This window comes from Anabrus simplex, chromosome 1, assembly GCF_040414725.1.
Source record: "Anabrus simplex isolate iqAnaSimp1 chromosome 1, ASM4041472v1, whole genome shotgun sequence".
Classification (NCBI taxonomy): Eukaryota; Metazoa; Arthropoda; class Insecta; order Orthoptera; family Tettigoniidae; genus Anabrus; species Anabrus simplex.
In genome coordinates, this window is record NC_090265.1 from 390,688,611 (window position 1) to 390,716,537 (window position 27,927).

The 27,927-nt window shown below is 39.9% G+C and overlaps 1 protein-coding gene across 1 annotated transcript in view; it reads right to left on the reverse strand.

The window, feature by feature from the left end:
- Positions 1-252: 252 nt before the first annotated feature.
- LOC136866454 (uncharacterized) overlaps positions 253-27,927 on the reverse strand; it is a 29,424-nt gene continuing 1,749 nt past the window's right edge. Inside the window, exons 2-5 of the mRNA XM_067143416.2 lie at positions 18,112-18,296; positions 16,651-16,879; positions 5,714-6,063; positions 253-1,405 (exon numbers count right to left, since the gene is read on the reverse strand). Coding sequence (XP_066999517.2) covers positions 955-1,405; positions 5,714-6,063; positions 16,651-16,879; positions 18,112-18,296 — 1,215 coding nt within the window. The 3' untranslated portion in view covers positions 253-954. The remainder of the gene's footprint in view (positions 1,406-5,713; positions 6,064-16,650; positions 16,880-18,111; positions 18,297-27,927) is intronic.

The following is a 27,927-nucleotide window of genomic DNA, read 5'->3' on the forward strand; positions in this document are numbered from 1 at the left end:
AGTCCCATTAGAAAAGGAGAACATTTTCGGACAGGCATTATAGATGGGCTGAAGTGAGAAGTGATTAATTGCTGAGTAAAATCTTATTTAATGTTGGATGCTGCAAATAAAGGGCTAAAATTCTTGTACAAGCAACTGAATTTGTTCGTCAAATAATCGATTACAAAATAACTATTTTTCTACGCACCACTTGGGACAGGAAATAACCATGGATAAATAACAAAAACTAGAAATTATTTAACATACGTCTTTTTATTTTTGTAAGGCACACAACATTATCGTACCTGTTACCTTACATTTTAAATTAATTGTAATCTCTGTAACAATTTTTTTAGGAGTTTGTGAGGAAAGTGAGCATTTTTTCAATTACAAAAAATATAAATAAATCATATCATACATAACACTTCAGCGAAATCAGATGAATACAGTCTTGAGGACGATAGTATTTATCTGATATCAAAGTAGAGTCGTTAACAACTAGCAGACCATTGCCTGCTATGAAACATGGCAGTTTCGTGTCGCTTTTGTGGGAGAATATGTTTGAAATATGTAATTGATATTTCAAGATCCAGCAGTTCTCACTCTTAGGGTTACTCCAAAACCATTGATTTACTATATAAGTTATAAATATTCCGGTTAAGTATAATGAACTTCGAAGAGTCATTCGCGGTACCGTTTCTGATAACTGTGTTCCATGGTCTTCATATTAAATTTAATGGAACAAAGCGGCAAACATATGAAGTCAGAAAGAGGTTGCGAATAAAAACGTCCAGACAATATGCCTCTGACAATGTCCTTATACTGCATTACACTGCGAGGTTTATAAGAAAATGGAAAAATACCATATTCATATAATCTGCTGAATTGTCCGGTCTATGTACGCGTCGGGTACCCAGAGACTTATAAGGAAATATGCAACTGCTGGAGCTGGAAGTATCGGACCATTGGGGCAGTTCAGCGCGTTAGAGCCACGTATCCTTTGTTTTCTTGTCGTTTGAAATAAGCTTCTAGGATCCTCTGGGCCGGCGCTACAACGGGGGGAGCGCCTCCGGACGGTCCTGCCACAGCAGTCGCTGCCGGCGCGGCTACAGCCAGTCCTCCGGGACCAACGAGCGCCGTTCCCACTGGAGCGGAAGCAGCAACGCCTCCCGGTCCTGCCAGTGCAATAGCCTGCGGTTTCACTTGAGCTACTGAGGGACCGTGGGGATTATTTGCTTCTATATCCTCGCCATCCTCTTCTGCTTCTCCGTCGTCCTTCTTAGTGCCTCCTCTTCGGTCTGCATTCACTACGATGGAACCCAGGTCACTGCTGCTGTCTGCCAGCTTCTGTTGCTCAAGGTACTTCTGAATCTCGTGAGCTGCATGATCGGCTCCACTTGCCACTTGTCTCTGTTCCTCCAGGTATCTGCAGAAAATAACACAGCCAAATATCACAACTGATTCAAGAGCCTAATACGTTTTGATGTGAAGTGACAGTCACAGAATTACATCAGCAGAAAATATGAGCAGTGAGAGTGTGGACAGTAATGGAAATGCTTTACACGTTGATCTACTGCGCTAATAATCTTAACTATTGCCGTATAAGATTTACAGCATTCACGTACATTTATCCAAGACTTCTTTTTTTTTAAACAGAGCATGAACACAGGTGGATTTTTCATTGATTCTGATGTAAGAAATTTGAACTCTCCATTTCTCAAATTCAAGCAACCTGTACCATGTAGCCATATCGGTTGGTTGCCAAGATATTATGGTATCTGGTCCATTTAGTTTACTTCAAAACTCTCACATTGTAGCTGTTACGAGCACCCTCACCTGGAGCTCAAAGGTTTTTCGTAATTTTCCCCTGTGATATCTTAACTATTGCCGTAGAAGACTTACAGCATTCACGACATCTATTCAAGACCATGAACGCAGGCGGGATTTTCAGTGACTCTGATGTAGGAAATTCGAACCCTCCATTTCTCAAATTCAAGCCTACGGTTACGCAACCTGTACCAGATACCCATACCGATCGGTTGCCCATATGTTTTTGTATCCAGTTCATTTACTTTACTTTACTACCCTCACATTATAGCTGTCACGAGCACCCTCACCTGGAACTCAAAAATCTTCGTAACTGTCCCCTATAATATTTACTCATGTTTTCAAGGTTGTTAAGAAATTCCAGATGAAGTCCACTAGTATTGCAGTGAAGCAATGAATTATGCTCGTTATATTTCCGTTAACATTCCAACACAGCCCCAACAAGTTTTTGACAAGAATGATTTCTGAATTATTCTGCAGTCTGTTGTATTTCAGAAACCTGTCACTCCATACTATATAATTACAATTTTATGTATAAGAAACAACACACATAACAATATTCTAAGAAAACACAAAGAAAATATATTCCTTTCTGATGAAAATGTAAAAACACCTACAAAAAAGACCAAACCAGCATGTGGCAAGACTTTATATAGATTCCTGCCTGTTTGAAGTGAAAGCCATAGTTCTTATATTTTACGATGCCAAACATTTTAATACCCTGGGTACATTATACCAACAATAATATTGCTGACATCTGCTTTGAATAGTACTCAGGTAGTTAATGTCCATATATGAGTTTATAAGGTCACGAATGCCACAAGAGGCATTTTATGCTCAGTACAACAGGAAGGTTGATTAATGAGATCGTTACAGCTCAGAATAAGGTTTTGTTTTCTTATAAATGATTCTGATGACTGGTTTGTGTCTCAGCTAGGTAGAAAGCTCATGTCTCTTCCTTACTACAATTATGAGCTACTCATTGAATTATTTATTGAGTATACACCCCTATAAAATGTTACTTAAAGTAAGACGAGTCACGCGTGTGATAATTTGTTTAACATAGAACGAGTAACAACAGACTTAACTGCAATAGATTGAAATACTTCACGAACGCACACTTTACTTGCATAGTTCGGAAAATACGTCCACACTTTAGGAAGGGAACGTTCAATATATCTCTACAATTTTCCAATATCTGACCATAAAATGTTTCAATACGTTTATCGTTTGGCATTCTGGAATCTTATTCTACAGCAAAATACAAATTTTACCACCTTCTTCAAAGGCATCCCTAGAGATTAATTAAAAAGCTGACTTGAATTTTCTACTCTTTAGATTAGTGAGTTTGCCAGTATACTATATAGGGAGTTTTAACTTATATCACACGAAATCTGTAGCTACTAGGAGTTGATTTCTTTAAGTATTTTAAATACGAACACATATTTCATCCTAATCAAATATTTCATGAACAACCTTTTCTCCAGCTGTATAGTTTAGTGAATTAACCGACTGGATGTTTATCTTTTACCATTGTGAAGATACAGATTTTCTATCTGAATTACTATCGATAACATTCGATATTTCATATTATTACAGAACAGTGGAAACGAATGTAGTATGAAGATTTTATCAGTACTTGTATGGAACATACAGTACAAAGTCTAACTAAAAGTGTTCCCCAGTTAGTGTCAAGGAAAGTACTTTATATAGGTAACCCTTTCTGTGTGAATTTAACTCACGTTTGTTTGAACTAATTTCTTAAAAAGAATTAAGTTATTTTTCATGGTATAAATATCCCAATAAACGTTGAATAAGCAAAAATCGCGTCGTAATTTCATATAAAAATGGTTTGCCTCCTTTAGTGATAAATTATTGAATTCTGTAGGTTATATAGATGCTACAGCGTAGTAGAATTTCGTTCCAGAGACGTTGAATAATAGTTTACTTCACACAATCGTTACATCCGACTGCAGTGGAGAACTAATTCAAACGACTGTCACAACATGCATACATGTTTAGCTAAAAGATAATCATTATAGACTGATACTTTTGTTTCACAATGTTTTTCATTGCTACATCTTATTTGTTGAGCTTTCTGTTGTACTCTTGGTACAACAATCGATGAGGCAGTGTCTGAGAGTCCAAATGTAAACTTTACGTCCTCCAAGATGACTTACCGAGCGAGTTGTCCGTGTGGTTAAGGTTGCGTATCTGTGAGCTTGCATTCGGGAAATAATTGGGTTCAAACCCTACTAACGGCAGTCCTGAAGATGGTTTTCCGTGATTTATTTATTTTCACACCAGGCAAATGCTGGGACTGTGCCTTAATTAAGGCCACAGTCACTTCCTTCCAAATCCGAGCCCTTTCCTATCCCATCGTCGCCATAAGAGCTATCTGTGTTAAAGCAAGATTTTAAAAACGGACTCATTGGCTTTTACATAATTATTTCATTCGGTTTTCCGTACATTTTGAAACCTGGACGACTCGTTTTACGGTTTTCTTAGGTTTTCTACAGTCGGTTTATGCGATATCAGCAGGGTAGCATACAGATATGTTGCGGTTGAAAGAAATGGGTCTAATGCGTATAGATACTGTTACTGGTTGCATTAGTGCGAGCTACTCACGTCAGTTTGAAAAACAATCATATGAACTTTAAGAATTCGATCATATTTATTGGTGAAGTAAGTATCCTCTGTATATTAAGAATTGTATCATTATTGTACATTATTTATTGATGACATACGTATCATTTGAACGTTTAAGAATTTGACTATTGTTGTGAAATCTTAATTGGTGAAATAAACACCCACTGAACGTTTAAGGTTGTGTTCAATGTTCTACATTGCTTATTAGCTTATCCTCCAAACGTTTAAGAATTTGATTATTATTGTCAGTTATTTCTTGATGAAATAGTGATGTTATTTGCTTTACGTCCCGCTAATTACATTTACTGTTTTTGGAGACGACGTGGTGTCGGAATTTAGTCTCGCAGGAGTTTTTTATTTGCCAGTAAATCTACCTACACGAGGCTGACGTATTTGAGCACCTTCAAATACCAGCATACTGAGCCAAGATCGAACTTCCAAAGTTGGGGTCAGAAGGCCAGCGCCTTAACCGTCTGAGCCACTCAGCTCCGCATTGATGAAATAAGTATCCTCTGAACGTTTAGGACTTTAATCATTATCGTGAATTATGTATTATCCGGCTCCTTGCTTAAAAGGTCAGAAAAAGCAGTTTTCGGAATTTGATCTACGTGTGGTTAATTCCTCTGGCTCGGGGACTAAGTGTTGATGTTCGCCTTAATACACATCTCTTCATCTGCACACAACACACCACACTACCAACCACCACAGAAACACGCAATAGTGATTACATCCCTCCATGTAAGGTCGGTGTAAGAAACGGCATACGGCTGTGAAACAGGGCTTAATCTACATGTAGTGCCTACCCGATGGGATTAATTTCATCTAAGTGTTTGAGAATTTTATAATTCTTGTGAATTATTTATTGGTGCTCGTTTTCCAAACCACCTCAGTTTTCATTTTTAGCCAGCTTATCATGTTCTTAAAGAGTTGCCATGGTACAAAAACTTTCTATGATGCAGATGAGTACCCTCTTGTTAACTCCCCGCTCTTCAAGGCGATAAATAAGTTATGACTTAAAGTTTGTATTATCAAACAGGATTAATTAAGAAATGAAAGGTGAGCCTAATTGCATTGTGAATATGGTCAAAACATTCTTCCTAATTTTAGAATACCAATGTTGATAGACCTCTGCGTTGTCCATCCAATTACATGTGGATATTTCTGACCAAAACTTTTCTCCTCTTCTCGAAAAGAGGGAATAAAAATTCTTTAAACTATTTTTAATTGTGTCTTATAGTAATAGAGAATATTACTGAACCTCTGGAATGCCAATGCGGCGGTTCCTGCATTGCTCAGGTCCTTGATCTTCTCTGGCTCTGGCTTGCCTCCGAGGTGGTGTACTCCGGGAGATCCTCGGACCAGCAGGAAGTTAGGGATCACTCCTTTGTTCCCCAGGTTCTTGACTCCCAGTCGCTTCAGTCCCTCGTACGTTCCATAGTATTGAGGTTGCCCCAGGATGAACCTCTGGTCTGGGCTGGAAGCCACACTGTCTGGAGCAGGAGCAGGAGCAGGAGCAGCGGGCATTGCCGGGGAGGCGGGTTCTAACTCTTCCAATTTAGCGGGAGATCCTTGGCCGGGCTTTGAATTGTCCACAGGGGCGTTTGCAGGCTGAAACAGAGTGAGTAGTGAGTAAGAGACTATTAGCAATCAGTGGTTGAAAACATTCAATCAACATAAATATGGAGGAACACTTTGTATATCCAGTACCTAATGCATTTTAAATGTCTGAGAAGGATCATGATACTGAGTGCAAATTGTACGAAAGGGATGAGAAAAAGGATATCTCAAGGAAAAGTGGCATTAATTATGTATAGGAACCCTTAACTGAAAATATAAAATTAACACCAAGGAAACTATTTACTTAATGCCATGTACAGAAGTGTCGCGATGATATTCAGAATAATAAAAATGTTGAAGAAGGAGAAGAAGGGTAAAGGCCTGGAAAGGTTCCAAATTGATTGTGACAAAGCGTAGAAGATATAAAATGGACACTAACGAAGAGGACCAGAGAAGCATAAATTTAACCCTTAAATGCGCAATTTAATATTTCTTTAAAATATGATGGTTTTTCATTAAGACATAAAAATAACAGACTGTTACCAGAAAAATATTTAAAATATTATTTGTCAAAATTAATATATTTTTATTTGTATCAGTCAAAATGTTAAGAGTTCTGAATGTTTTAAGCATCGGTATATACAAAACTGTACGATTACTGTAGCTACTGCCACATTCAGTCTTAAGGATGTCGTGGCTCACGAATTCTCTGAAGTAAACAACATTTTACTTGTTTTATCTTAACTGTTTAAAGTTTACACCACTCCAGCTGATTAGCAAGAAACCACATAAAGTAAAAGATTGTTAATTTTTTATACACTAGCGACCACTAGCGAGTTCTTCTGCAAGGCAGAAGTAAATGGACACTTGTAAAATCATAAAACAGATATAACAATCAAGTATAATCTCCTTTGCACATATGCAATGCTGCGCATTTAAGGGTTAAGGAAAGATATGCTATGGAGGCAACACGAAATGGGGAAGTTACTGCCACAGACTGGAAAGGGACTACATTCAGAAAACGAAGATAGAACGGAAGATCAGTGGAAGGTGAGGAAGTGGAAGATTCGGAATATTGACATATAAAAAAAACAGAAGGACTTATGATGGAGGATGACAGTCCTAGACCTTCTGAGTTTGATTTTTTAAAGATTTGTCAGTGCTCAGTGCATAAATATGGTGATACAGAATGTTACTGACAGTTAACGAGATTCTTTCACAATCATAGATTATGCCCATAAACACTCAAAAGAATCATGATCGCTATGTTGCTAGACTATCAGTGGAGGACCCACACATATTTCCATGATATATAAAACGGGTATGTTTGAGAGATACACCCACTTGCCATTGAGATTACACTTGATTATTGAAGACAGTCTCATTAGTGATACCGTACGGCTATAGAGGAAAATCACTGACTCAGAGAAAGTATCATTAAATTAAAATTTAGAGGATACATGCTGTTGCACAACATGTGAGTTTACAATTATAGTCTTAGGCATTCTATTTGCAAATGTAAGTCTTAGTATTTTGAAAAGTGTTCTCCATTCAATATTAACTGAAATAGTTTATATTTCGAATCATAATTTGATTGGTTAACTGTTGTCAACCAATCAGGAGTATTAAATGGCATTTCATGGCATGATCTTCTACCATTCGGGTCAGTTACACACTGCACCTTATTAAAAAAGATAACAGAAGTAGGAAACGAGTAATTTACGGAGGAACGAAAGAAATTATGCTCATAAAGAGTGATGTCTTGGACTGAAATTGATCTACGACTGTCGAATTATTCCAGAGTACTACCACTGTAGCAATAATACTATATTTTGCATCGGGTTTCCAGATTTTAAGTAAGTTATAAAATTGGATGTTTATATTTGTATCTCTTGTCTTGATTGGTGATATTTTAGAGCTGATATTAAAATGTACTTTACACATTTGCAGTTATCTAATTTGTTATCTAAATGTATCGAATACTGAGTAATCAATAGTATAGTGAATTAAAATATCAGGAAATGTACAGATTTCGAGAGAAGTTTCCACCCGCGTATGTGCACCAATTTGTCATCAAAATATTCACTATGTCACTGTTGTTGGAAAACTTCCTCCACTTCACACTGCCAAGCACACTAGGGTCATACTCATCTGAAAGGGGATGTCCAAACGGGAGATACTATTATAAACGAAATTAATCTAAACTGTGACAACATATTTTAGGTTGCTCATAAACCACCGTATTTCCCTCTTACCGCCAACCCTGTTCTTTTTTCCCCTCTGATGAACATTAACAACCTATAGAACTAGGGGGAATCTCTAATGTTGGCATCGCTGACTGTATGCGATCTGTATGTGATGACTCCGCCTCGGAAGAGAAATTGGTTTACTTAAATCGACATACTGAGATGAACTTCATAAATTACATCGTTTATAACAATGAAAAAAGTATCCTTATTTCGTATATTTGAACGTTTTCTTGTTTTGGTTACAAAGTAGAAAATTGCAAGAGAGTACGGCGCTTCCTACTACTTCAGACTCCCATCTACGTCAGTCCAACACCACCAAAGGAACGAAACTCGTATGTAACTGTTGATTGTTAACTGGTACGGAAAACGACACTATTATACAGGAACGGAATTAGTTCCCAGCGAAACGCTATCATAACCAACTCTCATGACTGTTTCTCCATAGAAAATGCCAATTTGTCGCATTGGATTCTGTATTATCGATGTCAGTCCTTGAGAACCAAATAACCTTAAGGTCAACCATCCTTCAATATGCCTTCATATGTAATCACGTAATCCCACTCAACCTACATCTTTGAATCCATTTAGCATGCTATCCATATTACCCTTCGCCTCACCATTCCATGATAGTCAGAATTAACCCATCTCATTTTCCCCTTAGAAAACACCTATTCTCCATGAATCTTTCGCTTTTTTTATGAACAGCTATATACAAGTACTGCTATTTTTAACATCTACTAAAACATAAGAACACGTTCATTTTCGTCTTATCAAAGCCATAATCTAATTGGCTGTCTAAATAAGTTCATTTACTTCCTCAAAAATTATAAATAACACATTTTCCTAAATGAGGACTTACTTTTGACCAAAATGTACAAAATTGGAAAGGAAACCTTCAAACTGGTCCGGCTTATCAACTTTAGAAACAGGGAATGCAATGTTAACTAGATAATTAAAGTATATAATACTTTCGAAGAGATAGATAGCATTATACAATGTGTTAAGATTTCGGTTCCTTAGTCAATTTTTATGTAAAAATTGTTGGAAGAATTTTATGTAACATCCTCTCTCATATAATTCTACTTCCATGTCGTCTTGGTAGTGGAGAAAGTGTTTTGTTGTTCATATAACTGTGAATTCTCAGTATTTAGAAATCAACAATATTTTAAAAATATATTTATTTTATTGCAGTAATAAAATACTGTCCGATTCAGATGGTCGACATATTTTTCAGGAAAAGGACTTACTGCACCAACCAACGGGTATTGGGTGGCCTAGACTTCGATGAAGAAACCAAACAACTCAGGAAGTTGAAGAAAAGACTAAGGATTTAAGATCATGGGGAAACTTCTGAGGAAGATCAAGAAACTTCAATATTTTTAGATATACATGGTTCTAATTGTAATTAATCGTTACTATATTCCATTTTCAATGAAAAATACATATTTAATATACACAAACTAATATAATTAGGAGGGATAGAAACTATTACCCCCTTTCATTTTTCTTGCCATGTTTTCCTATGCCTCTTTAGTTTTTCTTCCGATTGGTGAAGGAGGGACGAACTGTGAATTTCATAGGACATTCTGTGTATATTAATTAGAAATAACAGCTTTCTGCTGCTATTTGTAAGAATCTTAGGACTGAAATGAAGTTCAGAAATGTGATTTTAAACTCTCTGGAACAAGTAACCTTTAGTTTTAAGACGACTAAGAAGATAAATTGATTCAAATCCTTTCCTTCGGCATACAAACAGACTGTACTTCCGTGGTTTTCTTCACTTCAACTATTTGTGAATATTTTGCGTACAACTAAGGAGTTGACAATGGTGGAATTTTTAGCTGGATGAGGAACAGACATGCAGTTCCAGGATGGTATAGACCACTCAATTCTAAACTATTAGCAAGGGGATTTGACTTTACTTATAGGACATGGATATCGCTGAGCAATATTCGCACGGGACAACGAAAGTGTGTTTACTTCCTCCACAAATGAAGTTTCAAATCTATTGACGTCCCACTAACGACTTTAGGGTTTTGGGAGACGACAAGATGCTGTAATTTTGTTTCAAAGTTCATTTGGGTGCTGGTAAATCTACCGACACGAGGATGACGTATTTGAGAACCTTCGAATACCACCGGGCAGAGCCGGGATCGAACCCTCCATCTTGAGCTCAGATGACCACCGCTCTACCGCCTGATCTACTCATCCCGGCAAGTGAAATTTCTGAATTCACCTGACTTTAATTGTGAAACACTGTGCCAAATCGTGAATATTCACTCCGATCCAAAGCCGCACATTTCAGACACACCTGTTTCTTTAGCAAAGGCTTAACGAACAATGAACATTCGAAGTGCCATGTATGGTGATAGTAATAGCCCATTATAATTCACCTTTCTTTTCTTAAGGGTGTGCATCCTTAGATCATATTGTGCACTTATATTTAGGCTACGTATTATGCCATACGCTGAATAAACAGTAAACCACTAATTATTTACATGTATCCAAATCAGTCCACATCAGGCTATCAGACAGACATGGCAAGGACCAAGGATGGTCACCGAACTCAGTTGACCGGGTGCTCACCTCACTGCTCTGACATCGAATTTAAGCTCAGTTGATTGACATTTATAACTTCCTATGGTGTAGAGTTAGCATGTCTTCGTCTCAGTCGGAGTTCGCGGATGGTCAACGCATTTCAATCCTAGTCTACTGTATTGGGTGGAATGGGGTTCACTCAGTCTTACGTGACCAACTGAGGAACCTGTGATGTGGGAGACTGTGGACCGGTCAATAATGTCGTCACGATGACCACGTGACACCCCAATGAGTGAGCTATGGTCGTCTTGTCGGCCCATTGAGGCAGTGTTCGATATCGCACCAAGTCTTTGTTCCCACCGAGCGGGCACCTTGAGTATAGTGCAGTGCCTCGTCCTTGTATTCTCCTAAGTATGAGTTTTCTTTGATATAATAATTAATTATTACTGAATAGCGTAAATGAATGTCGACGTGAAGTTACTTTGTTATTTTGACATATTTAATACAGCATTCTTGTATAAGCTTATGCAGGTCTAAACAATAACATGATAATAAAGAAATTGGTGAAATTTCGAGCAAATACCACCGCGGAGATTTCTAAATGTGGAAGAGAATTATGGATCCGACTTCCCCTTTCCACCATGTAAAAGTGCTAGTATACGTTATATCACAATATTTATTGAGTTTGCGATCACTGCGTTAACAATTGATTGAGAGTATCGACTTAAAAATAAGTAGGGCTGTTGGAAGCGATTGTCAACTGAGATACTAGACGTGTTAAACCCACTCTGTTGTGGGGTACAATACGGAGTCTATTTGTTATTTTTTAACACAAAACACATGGCATCATCTTTATAGACTGTTACGGCTCTCAGCGTTCATTCCTCAACGAATTAACTATACGGCTCCACAATATTATATATATTTGCTAGTGGCTTTACGTCGCACCGACACAGATAGGTCTTATGGCGACGATGGGATAGGAAAGACCTAGGAGTTGGAAGGAAGCGGCCGTGGCCTTAATTAAGGTACAGCCCCAGCATTTGCCTGGTGTGAAAATGGGAAACCACGGAAAACCATCTTCAGAGCTGCCGACAGTGGGATCTCTATCTCCGTGACCTCATGTAATTTCTCGCCTCTTGTACCTAAATCATTAAAGGCTCAGTCTATCTATCTTAATCTTCGTCTCCCTATGCTTCTCTTTCAGGTAGAAGGCAGCACGTTCTATATCGGAAGTGATAATTTCTCCCGGTATTGTAAGTAAAGTTTTTCTCTAGATTGTTCCAAACTTACTTGAATGATGTTTTATACAGTTTCAAATCGCACTAAATATTTTTTCCTTACTATCGCTAATAAACAGGAAAAATGGGAGACATCACAATAACTGAAAATATCGGAAAGGATCCACGAACACATGGGTATGGTCACTTTGTTACTAGTTTTAAAATGGCACAAAGGATCCACGAACACATGGGTATGGTCACTTTGTTACTAGTTTTAAAATGGCACAAAATATAAATACTTTTTTGGTGTTATTGTTATTGCTTGACGTAAGGAGGTAGGAAGATTATGGGTGTAAAGTTTCTTTTATATCTTGTTTCGTCGTGGTGACTCTTTTGACGTGAGTATTTGTAATGAAGTTATAGCAAGGATTGGGTAGAGAACGTCGTCTTTGTTAGACACTATCCTGACAGGATTTATTCTCTTCCCAATACGTGGAAGTAATTTTAAACTCTACTCATATTTTGGATAAAATCTATACAGATTGATGAAAAGGAATACCAATAATTATCGATTATATAATTGCTGATTAAATCAAACGAATTTAGCACACCGGGAAAACTTGATCATTTTCCACTGGAAACATATATATTCACAAAAATAGTTTCATAATGTGGAACATGAGAGGGTATGATACACTAAGATGAACAGATTGCAGTAGGATGACTGAATATGCATAGGACCTCACCTTTATTCAAGGTTGTGGGACCGATTCCTTATCAGTTATTTGCCATTGAGTATTTAAATGTGAAATACCCTTGTCAATAGACCAACTGGCACATTGTAGAATCACTGTAACGCGACAAATATACGATGTTCCTGATTCTCATGAGAATAAAGTGAGTCCACAGATGTTTAAACATAATTGTACTATTTTCAATAGAAAACCAATACCTAAAGAGACGCTATGAAATATATGAACGTAAGTTCTTTTCAGCTTAACTTTTATGTATTGATTGATTTATTTAACGTATGGCTTTTAGTATTGGGAGTTCCCGAGGACGTGTTCATCTCGCTTTGTGCGGTCTGTCCATTGACGCTAATGGTCGACCTTTGTATCTGGGTGTGAGATAATGATGATGGAATAGGGAGAGGGCAAAACCAGGTGTCAACTCGTAGCCTACTCCTGTCGAATAACACCAAGGGGTCTGCTCAAGGCTCAACGTCTCCATCCGACGGATAAATCACCATCAACAGCGTCATATGCTCTCACTGCTTATGAACGCCCTGGAGTGGTTTGGAACTGAATCCATGCTTTTCGCACGCAGTTCAGTGATTGTAAATTGTATGCCACCAACTCTCCTATTCTGTCGGTCAACATTCTGATAGTGAACATATTTCGACCAACAGGACTCGAACCGGCTAACCAGGGCATCAAACACCTTGACGATCATGACCATCAGGTGGATTTAAGGAGCATCTACGTTTTATGGGGGCCTACCTAGCCGAGGCGATAATGATGCACTTGTTTCATTTAGTAGGATATGGTATCGATTCCTCATCGGAAGGACGAATAAATTAGAAAATAAACCACAATTTATGGACAACCAAATGGTGCTTCAGTTAACTCAGCAACATCAGTCATAAGTCCCATATCTGAATTTCTGTCTGAAAATGGCTATCAGCTTATTAGGTCTTGTGGAGTACCAAGTGAATCACCTGCCCCTACCAATACTTTGTTCTGCAGCCCATCAAACGTGTAGGATCGTCGAGAGGTCGATATTTCACTGCTAGCACTGTAATCATATTTTGCAGAAGATTCTGAACATTATTACCATACCCTTTAAATCATTTATCGTACATCAGTCTACAATGTAACAATATTAAGATGTGCCAAGTGACCGGATATAGCAAAAACTATTAGTCCACGACAGAGTGACGTGGAGAGCGTACTGAACAGGGAACTGGAGGAGTAACTACTCTAAGGCATTCTGATTAGAAACGTCATTAGCAGCTGTGCCATAGCACATGTAGTCGAACGCTAACCTACCAATTAATGGAACATATTAACTCTCCATCGTCCAATATTTTTCACATCGATATTAAGCTTCAGTAATTCGACGAAGGCCTGTATGTGCCACATCAGGCAGTAAAACGCCACTATAATTGTTTTTATGTGCTGCGCACATGCACTGCTGTATGGTTGGAGTAAAGTAGCTTCAGTCATTCGTCTTTTATTCCAGGGCCGAATAAGTTGACAAGCAAGCAAGCATGAGAGAATTCGTTGCAGGCACTACGTCTGTATCAGGAAAGGTATCTGGACAGGCAACATCCGACTACAAAGACTTTCCTCAGTGTTGAAATATGTTTACGAACAATACGGGTACTTCAGACGATGCCACCTGTCCGAAAGAACGTCTGGTGAGATCGAGGAGGCTGTTCAGGACAAAACTCGCAATAGTCCACAAACGGGTACACGAGCAATTGCACAGCAGGTGAAAATCAGCCAGGCTTTCTTACTACGAATATTGCATGCGCATAAATATCACCCCTACCATCTACAACTAAGGGGCAGGAGTTTGAAGCTATAATGAATTTATGTCAGTAGTTGTTAGTAAATCTGGAAAATGATGCAGCATACAGCATTCCTGCCTGTTCTCGGACGAATCGCCATTCCACAGTAATTGCACAGTCAACCGCAACAACATACACTATAAGAGTGCTAACGATCCCAAGGGGTGATACAGGTAGCCTATCAAATGCTATGAGGAGTGAATATCTGGTCTTGAATTTTGGGTGATCGCCTCATTGAACCCTTTCTTTGAGGGTCATTTAAGAGCCGCATGCTACCTGCCATGAAATTCCACTTCTGCTGAAGGATATGCCACTTGGATAATATTTAACGATGTAGTTTTACAGGATGAAGCTTCACCACAGTGGACGTTAGCCGTTCGTAACCATATGAATGAGTCACATTCAGAAAAATGGTAGGAAGAGGAGGATCTGTCTCTTCGCCCGCCAGATCACTAGATTTAACGCCATTAGACTTCCTGTGGTGGCATTTGAAACAATGAGTTTACATCCAGGTGGAAAAGGAATTCCGGGCTCCTTCGACAACTCATCGCCGAAATCTGCAAATCAATATCACTAGTTTTGCTCCAGCGCACTAGAATATCCACTCTGCGGCGTGCCCCGATATGCATAAACCAAGAAGGTCATCACTTCGAACTAACAACTCTATTCAACGTAGCCTCAATGGTAAAAATAGTAAAAGCGTAGACTTTCACGACCACTAAATTACAATATTACATTATTTGGCGGATGTTAGGTCGGGTAATAGTTATTAAATGATGACGCGTTTCAAATCTGCAAAGAGGATCGTCTTCAGAGCAATGACAAAGATGTTAATGATAATTGTCACTCAATAGTAACAAGATTCAAGACAGAAAAATCCTGTTAGAAATGTAGTTAATTCAAGGACTTCCAGAGTAATTGTCCTGTAGACGTTGCAGGTTTGAAACGCGTCAGCGTATAATAATTATTACACGAACTAACATTCCAAAGATAATATAATTATGTGTAAACTGTGCTTCACCTTCTATTCCTCCCAGGGCCATAGGCTCTACCGATACATTTTTGCTTTACTGTTTCATTCATGGGTTTAGTGGGAATATATCAATACACCCTGCAGTACAATTTCATTTCTGTTCACAAAAGGTAGGTAAGGGTTATTCTGCCCGAAGGCAGGTCCGAACCTCCGCAGTGGTGTTCCTGAGCCGGAGTTTATGTGCGGTAGGGTGGCCAGTTCCTTTCCGCTCCTCCATTCCCATACCCCCAACCAACAGCGCGTGGCAACCCATCCAACTCCTGACCACGCCCAATGTTGCTTAACTTCGGAGATCTCATGGGATCCGGTGTTTCAACACGGCTACGGCCGTTGGCTCTGTTGACAAAATGTGTTTAAAATTTGATCTGCATCATTGCATATTCTTCATCGACGTTACAGTGATTGGCATCTCAAGTAAATGTGACAGATTTCCTGTGACGAGGAGCTATAACATTATTTAACTAATTGAAGGCCACTTTGACGCTCTACACCGCTGTATTGTAATTACTGTTAGAATTGTGTGGAATACTATGTGTTTACTGAATGATGTGGTATTTACCATATAACATTTAGTGCCGGGAGTGTTCGAGGACATGTTCGACTTGACTTGCGAATCTGGGTGCGGGGTGATGATCACAATGAGGTAGAGAGAGGGTGAAACCCGGTGTTGGAACATAGCCTACTCCTGTCGAATAATATCAAGGGATCTGCTCAAGGTGTAACGCCCCCATCTGGCGGACGAATCATCATCAACAGCGTCTTATGCCTTTATTCCTCATGGACACTGAGGAGAGGTTTGTAATTGAATCGAGGCTTTTGGCACGCAATCTAGTTATTAAAAATTGTATACACCGCCTCCTGTACCCTGCAGGCCAACATTCTGATGGTAATATTTTTCACCAACGGGACTCGGACCGGCTAACCATATAGACTTGACGCCTTAACCATCATGGCAACCAGCAGTTCTATGACAGATTAGGCAGTGAAATTGTTACTCTAACTTGAATATGTTCAAGTGCCTACCTGATCTCCTGGGCTAGCAGTGGTGCTGTCCCCACCTCCGAATCCAGGGATAGACGGAAGACTTGGGATGAAAGAGGGCCATTGGAAGTTGAACCAGCCTCCGTCAGGCTTCTCAGTTACTCCTGGTTTCTCAGTGTTCCCTTCTTCCTTCTCTTGGCGGAGTAGAACAACGTACTGTTGTCCACTGACGGGAACTCGTCCTGGCACGGCGGCAGCGTATTGTTGATGGCTGGAAACAATGTTTAAGATTACGTGTACTAGAGGGAAGACGGAAGAAGTGTTTATAGAACATATAAGGGTTGTTCAATTGAAATATAGACTGTTATCTAGAAACTCATTCTAATATGTATTACACAACATGCACTATATGCAGTGACAACATTCTGATGATAGTTTGAGAGAGTCTACAGATAATCATTACCAAAGGTCGGGCACCTGTCCCAACGCTGAACAAGTTTCTCTATATCCTCTACAATTAAGAACAATTAAGTGGTTGAACCACTCTGCCTCAGCATCAGGAACCGCTTGATCTGTGGTGAAATATCTACTCTTCAGAAGTTTCTTCAGCAGACCAAAGACGTGACTATCGCAAGGGGAGTTACCATAGCTGTGCGGCGGATGATCCATAAGACCCCAGAAAAAAATAGCTCCAGGTGTCCACTGTTGCATTGGCAGCGTGCTGACATGTACATGATGGATTTTTCGGTTAAATTTCCTTTCTTTCACGTTGTATTAGTTTGGAAGTAACCGTTTAATAATCATGTTAGTTCAACTTCTTGTTCTACTTTGCGGACGCCTATCAGACCGACCACGTTCTGAGATATTACTACAAAAAAGAAACCATGCAGTGCTGCCACCTATTGGTAGTCCCGTCAGTTATTTACAATGTTGCCAACTCTGTCTATGTTTTAATCGAACAACTCTTACGTAATTATCGGTCAAATCAAAGAGGGAATAAAATGTTACTACCAGTGCTGGGCAAGTAGTAGCTTAAATCTGAAGATTTCATGATATTGATTAAAAATACAATGCAACTCAAGGGAAGAAGGCAACAGAAGAAAAATCTACATCACGTTACGTCATTCGGTTCCTTGAAAATTCTAAAGTAAATTACGAAATATTATTCGAAATGTTTCTGAGTCCATCAATGAAAGGGAGATGCAGATAAAGCAGAATGAAAAGAATTCGCCTCGCAGTGTTCAGTAAAAGCAGCAGCCTCATATTCTACTTGATGCTTGCTATCAGTCGGCGAGTCTCTAAAGTTTAGAGCAATACATTTCTACTCGAGGTACACCAAAATTGCCGTTGACTTCTATCTATTGTAAGATGGGGACAATTTGTTCTAATTCTGTAAATTCATCTCTTTTTGCATTATAGAAACATGAGTAAAATAAACCTTTTGCACGACCATCCTTTCCAGAGCAAAGTTGTAGTAGTTTTCGTGTTTAATATAGTACTTACTTCGCTATGCCTGCGATGCCTTGAGGCAGAAGGACCAGGTTAGAAGACTGTGGAACAACTGGTGACTGTGCCACGATTTGCTGTGCTGGCAGGAGATGTGTGTAGTAAGCCAAATTCTGTGGCACAGCTGAACTCGATTGTGCCAGTAAAAGTATTAGACCGGCACAGAATACACTGGTTCCCTTCTGAAAATCACAATAACATCAGTAATTACGACCATATTTGAATATACGAGTAAGAAAATGATTAAGAGTAACACTGAATTTAAAACAGAAATTGATAGGCAATTGAGAAATATTTTAGAAAGTCGAGTGACATTAACACAATTTTAGGGTATATTTATTATATAATATTGGACTACTTTTATTTCTTCATATTATCCTTCCTCACTGAACCGATTTTCTTTAAAACTCAATTAGATCTGGATATTCAGCAATAATAATGTATTTACGTAATACGGACTCGTAGTTTCTAGGGTCACTTCTTCGAAAATCTCACAATCCTGAATAATCATGAGCAGCATATTTAATGACTGTGATGTCCCATGCTCGTTAATTTATGAAATGACAAACGAAAAGATCACCATTGAAATAAAAGATCTACAAGTGACCGCTATGATGTTTTTTGGATGTAAGTAATTATCTATGAATCATACACCGATCAATAAGAACACAGTTAATCGCCAGGTCCATATTTGACCTATAGTCCTTCAATCCATCGATCTTACTATTTCATTGTTTAAATACAGCTGCTCGCCAGGTTGTGCTGTGTATGCTATATAAGTTAATACACGAATAAGGTACGACAGAACTGAACATTGCATTAGCGTATAATGGAATGATTGCCAATGTAGCATATCAAGATAGGGAATTAATGGAAATCGCATATGAAATTTTCCGCGGTTACCATATCTACAAGAGGTTGCATTTTTCGCATTAAGATTGATCCCAGCCAACATAAGTAAATCTAACTAAAATCCTCCCACTAAACCTAGAGGGGCCGGGCTGAGTGGCTCAGACGGTTAAGGCGCTGGCCTTCTGACCCCAACTTGGCAGGTTCGATCCTGGCTCAGTCCGGTGGTATTTGAAGGTGCTCAAATACGACAGCCCCGTGTCGGTAGATTTACTGGCACGTAAAAGAACTCCTGCGGGACTAAATTCCGGCACCTCGGCGTCTCCGAAGACCTTAGAAAAGTAGTTAGTGGGACGTAAAACAAATAACATTATTATTATTAAACCTAGTGGAACTCGTGAAAGAAGACATGCATCTTGTATTCAGTATAGAATATTCTTCCCGATTTGAAATTTTGATATTCCAGAATTTAATTTCTAAACTACTGCAAAATTATTCAAGCGAGGAACAAGATAAAGCTACTATGTTACCCGCGCGTTAAAATCTCCCAATAGGTATTTTATAAAGAGTGTCAGAAGTGATTGAATCTCGATTCAGCATCCTATTTGTATTTGTCATTGATTAAACTGTAGTAGATAGCAGATATAACAGTATACTTCTTTTCCTTACTATTATTATTGGTATTAAGAGTTATAATGATGTCAGGATTACAATAAGCTGTAAGTGAATGTCAAAATATGAACGTTGGGAAAAAATAGCAAATTTTTATGGAAATTTTTAGGTCAAAGTTGTTTTACTTTACATTTCTGGAGGTGTATAATCCTTTTTACAGAATATTTTTGGATCATAAACCCGAATTAAAAAATCCTTAGTAAAATGGTGCTGAAATTTAAGATCGTATTTTAATGAAAGAATTGATATAATTGACGTTCAACACAAATATAACGATTTAAAATTCATATTAAGTTACATTATTATTCTTTTGCGACTTTGTTGCCAATTTTTCACCAAAAATTACACTTTGATTCCAAATTTTTGGAAAATTTGAAAGAGAGGGAAGTTTACAAACAACTGTGTTTGTTAATTCTTCGCCACTCTCTGACTTGATATAAAGTGTTCCAAGCAGGTCAGCAAGGCTTGCTGTCGCTGTCGCATTGGATTCGAAGTAATAATTCATAACAGTAGTAAAACCCAAAAGATTATCAAATTCCACTTTCTACTCCATTTTATGTACCATTTTTTTCCCGGAGAGAAGTAATACCGAATTTTAAAAAACAGAGTGGTTTGATGGTATTTTTTTTACAATAATAACATTGTGTGACCTCGACTGGCAACTTACGCATCAGTTTGATGTTCCGTTCTGTACAGCCGCACTACTAGATTAAATGCTGCAAAGCGCTTCGAGTAGCGAAACTGAGAACTCTGCGTACATTAATTATAATGAAAATCCACAGCCTGTTTCCAATCATTCGATCAGGTCAGGAATGGAATGAATGAAGCCCCTATCTAGCGGCGAGGGTAGGAACTGTGCCGGCTGCCGAAGCCTGTCGCACTCCTCTGGGGCAATGGCTAATGAATGACAGATGCTATGGAATGAGAATAGAGAGTGTTGCTGGAATGAAAGAAGACAGGGAAAACCGGAGTACCCGGAGAAAAATCTGTCCCACCTCCGCTTTGTCCAGCACAAATTTCACATGGAGTGACCGGGGTTTGAAAATACCTGCAAATATAATTTTTGCCCGCTAAACATCTAATGTGTTCACCAACGCGTATAATCATCCGATATAAGAGGCCTTGGTCAGATTCTAACCTTAATCCTAGGGTTAAAGCGATTACTCGAAACCTACTCGAGTACATGTACATTTACTGTGTCACAATGTGTGACAGTCCTCTCGAAATGGGCCCAGCGCTGGATTGTAGCACACTGTAGCATGTATTCATGACTCCCTGTATACCGGTATTGAATTTAAACTGCATTCCAGGGAAACATTGAAAATTAAGTGGAAAAGGCTTTAGACTACTGTTTTGTAGAAGAACGCTGGCTCCGTGGTGTAGGGGTAGCGTGTCTGCCTCTTACCCGGAGGCTCCGGGTTCGATTCCCGGCCAGATCAGGGTTTTTTACCTGGACCTGAGGGCTGCTTTCGAGGTCCACTCAGATTATGTGATTAGAATTGAGGAGCTATCTGACGGTGAGACAGCGGCCCCGGTCTAGAAAGCCAAGAATAACGGCTGAGAGGATTCGTCGTGCTGACCACACGACACCTCGTAATCTGCAGGTCTTCGAGCTGAGAAGCGGTCGCTTGGCAGGCCAAGGCCCTTCAAGGACTGTAGAGCCTTGGGGTTTGGTTTGGTTTGTAGAAGAAAACAGAACATAACACTCGGTGCTAACATTACTTCAACTACTGCCCGTTTGAATAGACATAGAATGTCAACATTTTGGTATGGACATGCATACCTTATCGTCATTAGTTGTTATCAAATACCGCTCAACTATACAGGTATTCAACCCCTAGCAAAGCAAAGCAAAGCAAAGTCATCTCCGTACAGGCCATGAAGGCCCTTGGAGGTGTGGAAGGTAAAGGCTTCCACTATTCGTAACCTCGGCACGTGATGGGATACAGTAGTTAGCTCTACGCCCGGCCGCCTTTGTCCCCAAGAATTAATCTGGTACTCATTTTTGGTGTAGCTGAGTGAAGCTCAGGGCCATATGCACCTCCAGAAGTGGAAATCTCGTTTCTTAAATTTTACGACTTCCTGACGGGATTCGAACCCACGTCCTTCCGCGCGAACCGCGCACGCCTTTACCGCCTCCGCCAGGCAACCCCGTGTATGTATGAGTTGTGTGTATTTTCACATTATGAGGTCTTGTTACTGTACCCTCGGAGATGACTGTTGAAATCGTATTTAGTGCCTTGTGACCTCCTGTCTTATATGGAATATGAACATTTCTAGTATCTCATGTGCACTGGTCAGGCTTCGAGCTTTGGCCGCCTTAGGGAGAAGCGAGTGACGTTCTCCATCAGCTATCAAACGAAAATTTATGCGTACCTTAAAAGTATATGTCAGCGAATATATGATATGTGCAGAAAAATGGACATGTGTGCGGAAGTCTAGGTCGTGAAGAATCTTGACTCAGTAGTAGGCGTTCAAGAGGGCGACATGAATCACTGACTGACTCTGGCCCGTGTCCAGCGTATTGGCGGTGTGCGTGTCCCCTTGTGACCTCGGACACAGCGTGGCAACGCCTCGTACGGCAGCTAAATACTCAACTACCTCTACTTGTCAACAACTCCAGGACAACCATTTCGACGTAACAGTGCATTCCTTCGTTAAGAAACTCTATTGTTGTCGCTTGTGACATTGGCATCCCCATAAATATAGTGTGCATATGTGATAAACGTGTCTGGTTTCTTGGCTAAATGGTCAGTTCACAGGGTCCCGTGTTCGATGCTCGTCCGGGCAAGAATTACGTAATTCATCTGAATGTGATGAGAATGTTCGAACTAACAAGCAAAACTCACATGCTGTGTTTCTGATAATTAGTCCCAAAATTTCCAGTTTACGTGTATTTTCTTTTTCGTGGAAGATGTTCACCATAAAATTTACATCGTTTTAGTATCAATACTTCGTAGAAAAACAGACATGATGGTTAGTTCAACAACTAATATAGGGGACTGCGAATTTCTGTCATTAAAGAAACAATTCTGAGCTGGATGGATAGTGTGGTGAAGTTACACCTCACGGACAAGTCAGTCTGATATTTTGTAATGTCGGGGTGTAATGCGTAGAGTGAAAGAATATTAGTAAATTTTAATCACAGAAAATCAGTAGTTTAGAAGAGGAAATTGGCATCTCCAAATACCCTTTTGCCAAGTGATAGGCTGATTTCTGCGAACCAGGAGATCTTTACGGAAGGTTTTTTGGATGCAATAATCGAACTGAACTTCATTATTCTCCACCATCATTACCCTAATCAGTATTAATACAAGAACATTATTGTTTAATATTTTTATCATTTTCATCTTTGATATTATTTGTCTACATTTGAATCGCGTGTTGAAGGTAATAAACTTCGGGTGAACAGAGCACGCCTTTATCACCAAGAAGAGGAATCCGTCTTAAGTGTTGCTTATCCGTCCCAAGATTACTTAAGAACCAAACATTTTATCAATTACTAAGATTTTGATCGTATTGGACGATTATCATTTCATTGTCCGGCTCCATAGCTAAATGGTTAGCGTTCTGGCCTTTGGTCACAGGGGTCCCGGGTTCGATTCCCGGAAGGGTCGGGAATTTTAAGCATCTATGGTTAATTTCGCCTACACGGGGGCTGGGTGTATGTATCGTCTTCATCATCATTTCATCCTCATCATGATGCGCAGGTCGCCTACGGAAGTCAAATCAAAAGACCTGCACCTGGCAGACCGAACTTGACCTCGGACACTCCCGACACTAAAAGCCATACGCCATTTCATTTCATTTCATTTCATTTCATTTGTCTTAAGGGGAATGGGTTTGACTGAATTCTAAAGAATGTTCAGCTCAAAATCTCCCCCACCAACTTGGAACAAATGAAAGAGTGTGACCATCTAGAAGCTGAATCTGACATTATTTTGGCTTATTTGTACATGGATCCTTTTTCAATCTTTCGCGCCTGACCTTATTATTTTCTTTTCCGAGAACAATACTACCCATGTTTCTTGTTGAGGAGTCTTCCAGCTTCGCACTCTTTATGTACAGCGGCATTCCTTTTGAGCAATGCCCTGAACAGTCGAACGGCTGCACTCTTCCTTCTACAGATACTGTTACAAGAGGAGAGCATTCTTCAAGAAAGCATCATCACCACCACTAATAGACTGTAACAAGTCAGGAAATCATTTCTAACGTAATGTCGCAATAAAAATTCCTTCCTCAAAATTACTTTATCTTGTTTCGCCTTTCAATACTGTGATGTGCCTTAATCAATCAATCAATCAATCAATCAATCAATCAATCAATCAATCAATCAATCAATCAATCAATCAATCAATCAATCAATCAATCAATCAATCAATCAATCAATCACCACTGATCTGTCTTTAGGGCTGTCACCCAAGATACCTAGTCTTTTCTTAAATTATTTGAAAAAATTTGGATATTTATGGAACATCTGTCTTGGCAAATTTTATTCCAATCCTTAGTTCCACTTCTTATATTTGGATATTTGCTACAATTTGTCCTCTTGAATTCCTACTTTATCTTCATATTATAATCTACTTTTAAAACCTCCACACAAGCGTTTCCATCTACTAATTGCATCTCTCCACTGATAGCCCGGAACATACCGTTTAGTCGAGGAGATCATTTCCTTACTCCCAAGTCTTCCCGGGACGAGGATTGTCATATTTTCAAGACACTACTCGTTAGTCAGAAATCGCCAAGAACACATACTGGCTGTTTTCCTTTGGATCTTTCGCATATCTCGAATCAAGCAATCCCGGTTAGGGTCCCGTACACTGGAAGCTTTCTCTAACTAGAGGTCTCACATGTGAGTTACGTGCCCTCTCCGTTACGTCGTTACTACAACCCTTAAGTGCCCCTGGTTTTATTATTTTTCTTTTTGCTATTTGCTTTACGTCGCACCGACACAGATATATCTTATGGCGACGATGGGATAAGAAAGGCCTAGTAAGTGGAAGGAAGCGGCCGTGGCCTTAATTAAGGTACAGCGCCGGCATTTTCTGTTGTGAAAATGGGAAACCACGCAAAACCATCTTCAGGGCTGCCGACAGTGGGACTCGAACCCACTATCTCCTGATTACTGCATACTGGCCGCAGTTAAGCGACTGCATCTATCAAGCTCGGTCCCCTGACTTTAAACATATGGAGATATATTTGGTCTTTATTTAGTCTCGTTAATCTGATTGCCCCAATGAAGTCCTTTCTTTATATTAACACCAAGGTACTTACAATGATTTACAACACTCCATCAACACAGTAATATGTGATAACTCTTGGTGAAACTTACGAGTACAATCTGAGTTGTATGAAGGGTCTCAAATGGAATCATTGCTTCAATTCATTTCATACACCAGGATAACAAAGGATAGCAAACAGCCTTCATTCAAAGTGCAGGCCTTAGTTTCGTTGCATCGTCACTGGCTTCTCACCAAGGCGGTCGTGGTTCGAACACCGGCCAGTACATGTTGGATTTTAAAATGGTACACACGTCCCTGTGGTTCAGTTTTCACGTAAAACTGAATGTCCCGTGGCTTATTATACTGATATTGACTACAAGCTCGGTGTGTACATTATAGTAATAATAATGTTATTGACTTTACGTCCCACTAAGTACTTTTGGCGGTTTTCGGAGACGCCGAGGTGCCGGAACTTTGCACCTCAAGATTTACGTGCCAGTAAATCTTCTGACACGAGGCTGACGTATTTGGGCACTTTAAATACCACCCGTCTGAGTCAGGATCGAACCTGTCAAGATGGTATCAAGTCAGCATCTCAACCGCCTGAGCCACTCAACCCGGCGTATATTGTAGTCACCTTCGCTGCTGTTCAAATATTAGACAATGCATTTCACAGAGAATATCACCGGGAATATCAACAAAATGACAACAGTTGTCCTGCGTATGGGTTATTCTCTGGGATGTCCACACACTCCACCGGAATGCTAGGCTAGAGATATACAATTAACAGCTCCTGGGGTACCTACCCCCTATCCTAGGGTTGATATTCATGTTGTCTATCTTCTATTAACAATAATTATCTTTACATCAAACCTAAATACACAAAATACCACAGATCTCTCAATTATACATGTTACCGTACAGAAAGGTGAGGGTTAGGTCACTTTTTAATTGGCTTTACTTCTCACCGACACAGGCAGGTCTTATGGCGACCGTATGACAGGAAGGGGTTAGGAGTGGGAATGAAGCGGCCATGGCCTTAATTAATGTGGAGCTCCAGCATTTGCCTGGTGTGAAAATGGGAAATCACGGAAAACCATGTTCAGGGCTGCCGACAGTGGGTTTCGAACCCACTATCTTCCGAAAGCAAGCTTAAAGCTGCGCACCCGTAACCACACGGCCAACTGACTCAGTAGGTTAGGTTACAGAATATATTGTTAGTGATAACGTGAAGCAATATTCATTTAGAAAAAAAAAACACTTCGATGCGATGATTTGAATTGAAATGAGGGCCATGGCAGCTTAGTGATATCGCCACTGGCTGATTACCAAAGTACAGGCGGTTCGAATCACACCCAATGCACATGGGAGTTATGAAATAAAAACTCACCTCCCTGTGGTTCGGATCCTACGTAAAACTGCAGATCCCGTGGCTATGACCACTATGTCAACAGTTACATAATATTGCAAATTTCCTTTGATTTTAAATGAAAATATTTCCTATTTAATCGTTCAATGTCGCGCTAATACCTCCAAGTTCTTGTTGACGCTGGGTAAGGTGAGTAGTAGGTATGTGAAGCCGGCCCGGTGGTCTAGTGGTAGTGTGGCTGCCTCTCATGCGGAAGCGTCGAGTTTGACTCCCGGCCAGGTCAGGGTATTTACCTGGACCTGAGGATGAATTCGAAGTCCATTCAAACTAAGTGATTAAAACTGAGAAGCTATCTGAAGTTAGGATGGCGGCCGCTGTCTAGGAAATCAAGAATAACGTCCGAGAGGATTCGTCGCGCTGACCACGCATCACCTCGTAATCTCCAGGCCTTCGTGTTGAGCAGCATTCGTGTGGTAGGCCAACGCCCATCAGGGATGTAGTCGTGGTCTGCTATACTGTACAGCCTGGTGTGCAAATAGGAAACCGTGGAAAAACACTATCATGGTTGCCGACTGTGGGATTCGAACTCACCAACGTCCGTAAGCTAGTTTATAGCTACACACATCCATACCTCGATGCCAACTCGACCGGAGGAAACTTTTCTATTGATTTCTTAATAGCGGTTTATCGTAACAAAAATACATCGAAGGTTTTCAGTGACGGACGGTTGGGCAAGTGCTAGGATTGGTAAAGTAGTGGCCTTGGCCTTATTTAAGGTCCATCCCCAGCAACTCCTTGGTGTGAAAAATGTGAAACCACGGAAAACCATCTTCAGAGATGCCGAAATTTGGATTCGAATCCAATATCTCCCGGATGCAAGCTCACAGCCGAGTGCCCCTGACCGCACGGCCAACTCGCCCGATAGCTCAGGTTGGCTATGGTCATCTGCTACACTCAAGATTATGAGTTTGAAACCAGACGCAGTCTATTGTTATTTTAAAGTGGACCACGTCAGGAAATTTGGAAGCACGCAAATGATGATCTTTTTCAGAAGAAACTTCCTGGATTCTAACGTCCTTTGAAACTGATAGTTGTTGAAAATAAGTAAAACGCACGAAATATAACTTTGTAAATTTTAATCTATGAAGCGAGTGTGTCTTGGTGCAATCTCTCTGACAAGACGTCATAGCTTTGTGTTCTCTTGTTCGGTTCTTCATGCCCGAAGTAGCACTGGGAAAACAGTGTTTAGTACTTTAACTTATCATTCAAGCTTGTAAGTGATGATAGCAAGTGAGAATTCTTTCCTGAGCACTGAAGGGGTACGCATTCATAATTACGCGGTTTTAAATCCAGTGTTTGTCGTTTACATTATCGGTAGATTTACATAGAATCTGAGCCTCAGAGACGTGATTATCTGATTCGAAATTTCCACTAGCATAAACAAGATGTCCGCCTCTGTGGTGTAGTGGTTAGCGTGATTAGCTGCCACCCCCGGAGGCCCGGGTTCGATTCCCGGCTCTGCCACGAAATTTGAAAAGTGGTATGAGGGCTGGAACGGGGTCCACTCAGCCTCGGGAGGTCAACTGAGTAGAGGTGGGTTCGATTCCCACCTCAGCCATCCTGGAAGTGGTTTTCCGTGGTTTCCCACTTCTCCTCCAGGCGAATGCCGGGATGGTACCTAACATAAGGCCACGGCCG